At 43.8% G+C, this 9,867-nt stretch overlaps 1 protein-coding gene across 1 annotated transcript in view; it reads right to left on the reverse strand.

Moving 5' to 3' along the window:
- Window positions 1–1,982: 1,982 nt before the first annotated feature.
- Window positions 1,983–9,867, reverse strand: part of VWC2 (von Willebrand factor C domain containing 2) — a 47,759-nt gene continuing 39,874 nt past the window's right edge. The window contains exon 3 of the mRNA XM_026038371.1: window positions 1,983–2,474. Coding sequence (XP_025894156.1) covers window positions 2,323–2,474 — 152 coding nt within the window. The 3' untranslated portion in view covers window positions 1,983–2,322. The remainder of the gene's footprint in view (window positions 2,475–9,867) is intronic.

Genomic DNA, 9,867 nt, shown 5'->3' on the forward strand with positions numbered 1-9,867 from the left:
ATAAGCTAACCAAGAGCATTCAGTGAAGGAGAAACAAAATGTAACCAACGAACATTTCCCAGATAAACATGGCCATATATTTAAAGACTGACAATTCTGCAAGTCATATATTTGCACTGAAAACAGTGTCCTAAAGAGGCACTAACCAACACACTGGCAACACCAATCTCATTCCAAGTTGCAAGCGAGTTTGCTGCTCTTGCATCGTGCAGCCCTTCTGACATTGGTACTTCCACTTCCTTCAGGATGATATTCATGGAAGGATATTGGCACTTCTGAGGGCTGTGGAGACATTTCGTTTCACCAAGTAAGGACCTACATATCTTTGAAGCATGGTACTGCTGATTTAGAAACAAGCTTTCTACTTATGTTATATGAGCAATGAAACCTATCCAAGTACATCAATGAACAGATAGACTTAAAATAATGCATTTTTTTGTTAGCCAAATCCTTCCTCCATTACTCTCACTACGTAGAATCTCACTCTTTGAATGAGTGAAAGGAATTGAAAGAATAAGTTACAAAATGGCAAAATTAAGCATTTATGCTTATACCTGCAGGTATACTTATGGTCTAGATACAAGTAAGGTATGAAATGCTTCTTTCTCTCTACTTCCAAGAAAATAAAATCTGCATTCTGCATCTCCATTCTCTGCTGCCAGCTGAGTGACTCCAGGGTGAAAATATTTCCTCTCTCACTGCTAGCAATTGCAGTTGCTGGAGAATTGCTTTTTCAGTACAATATTTAATTCCCTACACAAGAACCTAAGGAAAATTACCTGATTTTTTTTTTTATGGTTTAAAGCTAACTGAAATCAAATATCTACTCCTCTCCCTTTCTCCTTACTAAGGACGGACTGTCTTTGCCACAGATGTGTCTGCACATGTTACAGTTTCTTGATCTGTGATTCTGTTGCCCCGTTTTCCCTCCCAAATTACCCACATGTTTTCCACTAGTGTGGAAAACTATGCCCATCAGCAGGTACAAACATACTCCAAATGCAGACTTGAGGTGAAAACCGGGATCCATTCAAGTCGGTGACAAAATTCCAATGGTCTTCAGCAGTCCGGAATTTCACACTTGCTATGGATGGAAACCTAGAAATCAGGTCACATCATGGAAGTATGCAGCAAAAGGAAAATGAGAACACAGGTAACACTATTCTTGTTTCAGGCCTTGATTCTTTAAATCTTATCTGTAGTGAAAGCTTACAGGGAAGCTTACGTTTAAATGTTTTCTTCAATGTGAATTCAAAGCATTTTAGGAGTTGGTGGCAAAATTAAAACAAAACTTGATAAAGGCCAACAAAGTAGCTTTACCTTAGGTGTCTTCAGGGTCAACTTGCATGCTTCAAGTCCTTTGGTGGATCCAAAGAGAAAACCTTTCAACAGCTGTGCAGCTATGAACCAGCTTTGCTGCCAAAGGGTTGTATATAGGAACCACATCTGCGGATGCTTGTTTGGCCACTTCAGCCCTTCTGAGTTTCACTTCTTCACATCCATTGCATGTTACATTAATGATGCTGTTTGGTTACTTACCGTCATTTCAACCAGCCATGCAGCACTGTTTTGGTCACATCATAAGGAATTTGTCCCACTGCAATGTGTTACATCCGAACTCTGTATCAGGAATTGATTTGGTCAAATTACATTTATATCACAATGATTACACGAGATCACCTTCACATTACCCATTGCTTCGAGTTATCTCAGCTGGGATCAGGAGATATGCACCAGTAGAACTCAGAAAAGCAGCTGACCCACTTTTACATTACAGCAATATTAATAAATGAGCAGATACTCTCTGAGAGCATATCCTGCATGTTTGTGAGAGAGAGCTTCAAAGTTTTGTCATATGCTGTTCCTTTCATGGACCCCTAAACCAAAAATAAGCAAACAAACCCAAAAACCCTCATATGATGAAACTAGAACAAAAATGTAATGTTTTAGTTATGGTACATGTTTATAACAGGACAGGCAACCATAATTTAATCTGTATTGTCCATATAAAACATTTATTTTTAAGCTCTATAATGGTATTATAGAAATACATAGAATATTTGATAGAGTGCATTTAGTGTACTCACTGTGAAAATAAAACACATTTATTAAGACAGGTATTCTTTATGTCCAAACTTTTTTAAATATATGCATGTCTTTGCTTTGCAGTATTATGTTACTATGAAAAGCAAAATACCAATATATTATTCTCTGCTCCTCACCAAAATCTTCATGTTCAGATTTCCCTGGGCCATCAAGGGTGCTCACCGCTGTGAAATACTTTATAAAAAGAATCCCAAAGTACTTTGATTTGTAGATTGCTTATATTTGTTTGCATTCATGTCTAGTGCACATAGCTTGCCGCTCAATTCTCCACGTGCCTTCTTCATAAGTGCAGTGACATATAGTGCATTCATCAGTTTTCACCTCTCGGCCTGCTGGAATGACAAGGGTTTCTGCAAAGCAGTTCGGGCCTAAAAAAAGGAAAGATTTTATTATGTGACGCCTATCGCATACTCGCACCCCGTGTAGTCCAGCTGTAGTCTCAAGCATGGAAAAGCTAATGCAAAGTAAGCAACACTGGGCATGTGAAACGAACGCGAGCATCGCACCTGCAAGCACTGTAGGCTGTTGAAGAGGTGGCTATAAAGGTTATTACTTTCCCTCATTTTGGAAGTGTCATATTCTGTGTAATATTCAAAGTATCAGAGTAGTTTATTTTCCATTTTATGAGAAAATATTCTGCTTCCATTAGAACTGAATATCTACAGCCTTGTCTGTATGATAACACTTTTCATATACAAAATGAAATACTCCATTTTATATAAGTTAGCAGACATACAAACTCTTTCTTTCACAGCACACCGTAACAAATTCATTTCCAAGGATCAGGCAGAACAAACCCACAGCAGCACAATCACAAGACAAACGCGATCCTTTCTGAAGATGACAGCCTCACATCTTTCTGCAGCAGAAGGCTGCAAGTGCTGTATCAGCTCTAGCTCCATGTTAAAGAAAATCCTTGAAAAGCCAACAAAATACCTTTAAAATACACAGGCACCAACAGCACTAAGCCCTATACCTTCCAGATGTATATATTGCCATCTCCTCCCAGGAACATGGCACTTGCCTTGAGGAAAAACAGAGATCAGCTCCTCCAGTGGAGCTTGTCTATTTAACAGCACCGAGCATCTCTCAGAGCAGGACACACGGCACCGACTAGCAGGCATTGAACAGAGAAAGCTGAAACTCGTGACAGAAGAGCGGTGCACAAAAGCTTATCAACCCCTTTGCCAAGCAGAGAAATAAATCACAGACGAGGCTCAATCTCCCACTGCCAGTCATCAAGTGTAAGAACTAAGGCAAACGTTATGGCTTCTTCTTCTAAAGCAATTTAATTTTTTTTTTTAAAGTGCCCTCCCTGAAAGCCAAAGGCAGACACAAGCTGCACTTTGTAAAAAAGTACAAACCAAATGGCTCAGAAATCAATTTTAACAGTTCTCAGATCATGCATTTTCTGCACTGACACAGCAGCCTGAGAAGTACATGCCATGCTGACAGTGACAAAGGTCCTTTCCACTGGAGAGTCATCCCTCTTGAAAGCACCCACAGGACTTGCAGAAGTTGGGTCACCACGTTACTTCTCTCATACTTGGTTCACCATCTTCCAGCAGCAATACTGTAGACTCCCTAACTCCGCTCATCTCATTAGCACTTTGAAAGATTTCTATTTCAATTTATAGAGTTCTCGATATTTTTCAGTTAAATACAGTATTCTGTATATACATTTTTCCAATGTACAATATACACTCTATACCAATATACATTTTTCCATCACACCAAGATGGGTTGATCCCCTCAGAAGAAAGAGAGGCCCTGATATTTTGCATACTGGCCTGTAATAGCCACTTGGTTTAAAAAGCTGTGATAAGAAATGTTAACAAAGTATTAAAAGTGGAATTTGTTTTCCATGGATGATTTCAGACCTAAAGAACACTTGAGATTTATATAAAACACTATTTAAAAGGCAGAAGAGCAACATAAATGATGTTTTTGGTATAAGAAATAAAACACAAAGAATGAAGCAAAGTTAGTGCAGCAAATGTAATTTCTTGGGATTCTAACCCTAAATGCTCTACTCTCACTTAGAAGTATTTTAATGCCAAGTGTAACTTTCTTTCTTAAATCAGAAAAGTATTTAATGCAAAGACAGTGCAAGTTAGCTCTAAATTCTTAAACCATTTTAATATAGGTAAAATAATAGTGTTGTTAAAAAGGTACAGAAAGAAAATAACTAGAAAGGGAACGCTACAAAAATAAGCAGCAACAACATGATCAGGTATTGAGCAAGCTAGATTTTTTTTTTGTATATGGCTGTTCTGCAGAAAATTACCTTTTTGGGGATCTACATTTACACGCATCATTATTGTAACTGCACATCCTAGATATTATTCAGGATGGCAGTAGTCAAGTTATTATTTGAATGCAAGGCATCCTTACCTTATATTTTCCTTTGTGCTCTTAGAAGCTAAATTTAAGGAAGTTTTGTGAATTTAGTATTGTGGTTAATGTTACAGAAAAGGTCATCAATGAAAAGGCTGGGCTAGCTATATTACAGCAATGCTTCCATGCACATAAAGGCCCATAAATGCCCATAAAATACAGTGTTCTGTGCCTGAACACAGAAAACAGTTCTTCAGCCTTCCTTTCATCATTTCTCTGATTCCTAAGACATCTTTTTTTAGGGAGAAACCTGACGTTCAGCCTCAAGCCTGAGTTTTGAACCTCACCAGCTTTGGGCTTGGGGTTCCTCTGCAGCCCAAGCTGCTGCTTACCACTCCCTTTTCCCCCACAAAAATTGGCCTTACCCAGTTGCAGGTGCCAAAGGAGAGCCCAGACTGCAGGTGGCTCTCAGACACCTATGGGACTCCAGCAGCCACCTCACAGACCTGCCTAAGAGAGGGCAGCAGGACCCAGTGAAAGCTGCCACTTGGGCAGACGATGCTGGTGAACCACCTAACAAAGCCCCATGCTACCTCCCTCCAGGAGGGAGCCTGGTAATGAAAGGATGTGAAGCAGACCCTGCAAGAAGAAGAAGAGCAAGTTCTCCATAGGCCACTTTGAACTCAACACGGTCATTTTTCCCACTCTCCTCAGAGGGGGAGAGAGAGAGAGCGCTCTCCTCCAGAATCAGCCTGCATAAGGTGTCCTGATGGCATTTGCCGAACCTGCAGCCTTACTTTAACCCAGGCCATTCATATGGATGCAGTAAGTTTTGCAACTTCTTGTCTCAAAAGGCAAGGTATTTCCCAAGTTTTAAAAAAGTTTGCAAATTATCTGCCTTAGGACATGACAAGCATCTCAAGATAAACCAGGGCTCTTCTAATCCAAAGTGCTGCTTGATTCTCCCAGTAAATATTTTGGATGCAAGAGTATTGAACACCAATAGTAGGGAACACAGGAAAGTGAAACTCAGATCCCTGGTTTGCAAAGCAGGTTGTCGTCATTTTTGAGCTTGCTGTTATCATCACTGTTCTGCTTGACTTCAGCATCTGCTACTGATTCAGTTTGACCCCATTTGATCCGCGTCTGGTCTTGGAAGAAGGTAGCGGTGCTGTGCATCTTCACACAGATGAAGATGTCACCATCTCACTCTTAAACCTGGCAGAAAATTCAATATGACATATTGTACCAATTCCAAGTGCAGTGTGAAGCTCACCATGACAGCATTTGCTTTTCCCAAAGTTTCCCCTGGCACTGTCAGACTCTGCTTGAGCCCAGTCACACTGGTGTCAACACAGAGATCTGTGAACATCCTCATTTCCCACCCTGAGCAAAGGACTGGGTTTTCCCATGACTGAACTAATGAGTTCTAGCTTCCAAAACAGCAGCGATATTGGCACCTCAGCAATCAGCAGAGCATATTTGGTGGTTGATTCATTCAGACTTCATAACTGGGTTCTCCCTCCTTAAATGCTTAAAGACTTAAAAAGCTTAAGAAGTTAACACCGTTATTGGGGGAAATGTCACCATGGCTTTTTGCCGCCTTCTTTTTCCTCCCAAGTCCTCATGCTGGTAGCGTGAAAAGCACCCAGTGAGTTACATTTTATGCTTCAGCATTGATAAATGCAACAATTTAATTAAAATGCAAATTCTGCTATCTCCCAAGAAAACAGCCGATCCCAATTATCAACAGCGAATGCCCAAGCTGCTCACCTCCGGAGGCAGGAGAGCACCGGTAACCTTGGCAACCCTGCCGGTGGGCCCGGGAGCACCCAGGCCTCTCCTGGCGCGGAGCCGCGGCCGCCCGTGCAGCCCTCACCGGCTCCGGGGGCCCTGTGTCTGCCCGGGCACGTGCTGCCAGCAGCTCCCATACACAAGGTGCACACAAGCAACTCGATAAACCACACGCCAGCTGGCTGTTTTTGTCAGGCATGGAACCACGTTATGGACAAGCTGCTCAACTGCGAGTCAACATGCTTGCCCGGAGAGTAGGTCAGGGCAGATTTTTGCCAGTTAGAACCAGAGGGACAAGCCCTGTGATACAGTGCTTTTATGCAAGGCTTCTTTGGGCTTTGGCTTTAAATTAAACTTCCTAATGGCTGCCCTTCTAATAGCTCTTTGCAACAGTCAAGCAGATAACTCTTACAGTCACTGACAGCACACCTATCTGCTGCGTACTTGTGCTATAGTCATCGCTACGGTATTTGCAAATGACAGAACCTCAACGTTTAGCTTATCCCCTTTATACTCGCTCCTAATTCAATGGAGAAATTTCCAGTCCTTGCACATAAAAAAAATGAATCCTAGACTTCATCCTGAGGTCATGATGTTATATAAGAAATAACCACGCTAGGTCAGACCAGAGGTGCAGCGGCATCTGAGGAGATGCACAGGGAAGGAGATGCACAGGGAAGTGCATGGCCACAAAAGGAGATGCACAGGGAAGTGCATGGCCACAAGCATTGGTTCCTAAAATGCACACCCAGCTTCCAGTGTTTTCTGAACCAGGGAATTCAGAAGTGGCTCTTTAAATGATTTCTTCTTCATTAAACTCTCCAACAGGTTCCTGAACCCAGGCAAATTTCTACTAGATGCAGTGGTAAGGAGGACCACAGCTCAAGCACAGTGTACAATAGTTTGCTTTTGTTTGCCTGGCTCCTTCTAATGGTTAATTATATTTGCTTTCTTCAAACTGCTGTCCTGGAAGAGGCAATAACAGGCTAATTTCTAGATGTTTATCATAGCAACCCTCCCTCTCATCACTTTTTCTGCAGCCTGAAGAGTCCAGGTGTGTACCTTTATCCTTGCTGTCCTCTTCACATGCCTTCCTTTTCTCCCAAATCCTTTTTAGGGTCTGAAGACTAGCCTGGCATGCCATATATTTCAGAATATTTCAGAATATTTAAGGTTGGGAGGGACCTCTAGAGATCATCTAGTCCAACCTTCCTGCTCAAGCAGGCACACCTACAGCATGTGGCACAGGGCGGCATCCAGGCGGGTTTTGAAGACCTCCAGAGTAGGAGACTCCACAACCTCCCTGGGCAGCCTGTTCCACTGCTCTGTCACCCTAACAGTAAAGAAGTTCCTCCTCACCTGGAGACGGAACTTCTTGTGCTTCAGCTTGTGGCCATTTCCCCTCGTCCTATCGCTGGCCACCAGTGAGAACAGCCTGTCCCCTTCCTCCCTGCATTCTCCCTTCCTGAACTTATACATATTAATCATATCCCCTCTGAGCCTTCTCTTCTCCAGAGAAAAGAGGCCCAGCTCACTCAGCCTCTCTTCATACGAGAGATGTTCCATTCCCTTAATCATCCTGGTTGCCCTTCTCTGGACCCTCTCCAGAAGCTCCACGTCCTTCCTATACTGGGGTGCCCAGAACTGAACACAGTACTCCAGGTGCGGCCTCACCAGAGCTGAGGAGAGGGGCAGAATCACCTCCCTTGACCTGCTGGCAACGCTCCTCCTGATGCAGGCCAGGATCCCATTGGCCTTCTTGGCCACGAGGGCACACTGCTCACTCATGGTTAACTTAGTGTCAACCAGGACTCCCAGGTCCCTCTCCATGGAGGTGCTTTCCAGCAGGTCCACCCCTAATCTGTACTGATGCCTGGGGTTATTCCTCCCCAGGTGCAGGACCCTGCACTTGTCCTTATTGAACCTCATGAGGTTCCTCTCTGCCCAACTCTCCAGCCTGTCCAGGTCCCTCTGGATGGCAGCACAGCCCTCCGGAGTGTCGGCCACTCCACCCAGCTTGGTGTCATCCACAAACTTGCTCAGGGTGCATTCCGTGCCCTCGTCCAGGTCATTGATAAACAAGTTGAACAGCACTGGGCCCAGTACTGACCCCTGGGGGACACCACTGGCCACAGGCCTCCAGCTGGACTCGGCCCCATTTATGACCACCCTCTGAGCTCTGCCATCCAGCCAGCCCTCGATCCACCGCACCGTGCATTCGTCTAGTCCACTGTCCTGGAGCTTCCGTATGAGGATGTTATGGGAGACAGTGTCAAAAGCCTTGCTGAAGTCAAGGTAGACAACATCCACGGCTCTCCCCTCATCCAGCCAGCCTGTCACCCCATCATAGAAGGCTATGAGGTTCGTCAGACATGACTTCCCCTTGGTGAATCCATGCTGACTGCTCCTCAGCAGCTTCTTCTCCGCCATGTGCCCGGAGATTCTCTCTAGGATGAACCGCTCCATCACCTTTCCAGGGACAGAGGTGAGGCTGACCGGCCTGTAATTGCCCGGCTCCTCCCTCTTGCCCTTTTTGAAGACTGGAGTGACGTTGGCTTTCTTCCAGTCCTCGGGCACCTCCCCTGCTCTCCAGGACCTCTCAAGGATGATGGAGAGAGGCTGAGCAATAACCTCAGCCAGTTCCCTCAGCACTCTTGGGTGCATCCCATCTGGGCCCATAGATTTTTGAGTGTCCAATTTGCCTAAGTGATCCCTAACCCAATCCTTCTCAACCCGTGGAAGGTCTTCTTCTAGCCCATTTACATCTCTTCCCTTTGTGCCCTGCAGTTCATGGGGGGTCGTCTTAGCAGTAAAGACAGAGGCAAAGAAGGCATTTAGTAACTCTGCCTTCTCGGCATCCTCCGTCACCAAGGCCCCTTCCCCATTCAGCAGTGCACTAACATTTTCCCTCGTCTTCCTCTTGCTATTGACATACTTATAGAAACCCTTCCTGTTGTCTCTGACTTGCCTCGCCAACTCTAATTCCACCCGGGCTTTGGCCTTCCTCGTTTCGCATCTGCAATCTCTGACAATGTGCCTGTATTCCTCCCACGTGGCCTGTCCCTTCTTCCACAAGCTGTACACCCTTTTTTTCTCACTCACTTTGTCCAGTAATTCCTTACCCATCCATACAGGTCTCCTGCCCCGCTTACTCGACTTCTTTTTTGTGGGGATACACCGATCTTGAGCTTGGAGGAAGTGGCGCTTGAATATCAGCCAGCTCTCCTGGACCCCCTTTGCTACAAACTACAAAACACCTTGGACTTGCACATTCGTAGAGTGATACTACTTTACCTGTTTATTGCATATTTCTTCTGAATTCCAAACATCATTTGTTGTTGTGACTACCAGTGACAAAGCTGAGCTGAAATTATCATTACTGTATCACAGATAAAAATCTTACAGAAATAACAGTTTTTTTGTTTTATGCAAAGAAACTCTCAGAATTCCTGTGCTACAGAAAATTTTCACTTTCCGGCACCATTACAGATAGCAACAACATTCCTATAACTTTAGGAGTACTCAAGTGAAGGAAGAGCTTTGTATTTCATTGTTCAGATCTTTTTGCTTTCTGATGCTTCTGTACTTCCTACAGAAATCTTTTTTTTTTTTTTTTTTTTTTTTTTTTTT

Source organism: Nothoprocta perdicaria, unplaced genomic scaffold (assembly GCF_003342845.1).
Source record: "Nothoprocta perdicaria isolate Ctin4 unplaced genomic scaffold, notPer1 scaffold_209, whole genome shotgun sequence".
Taxonomy (NCBI): domain Eukaryota; kingdom Metazoa; phylum Chordata; class Aves; order Tinamiformes; family Tinamidae; genus Nothoprocta; species Nothoprocta perdicaria.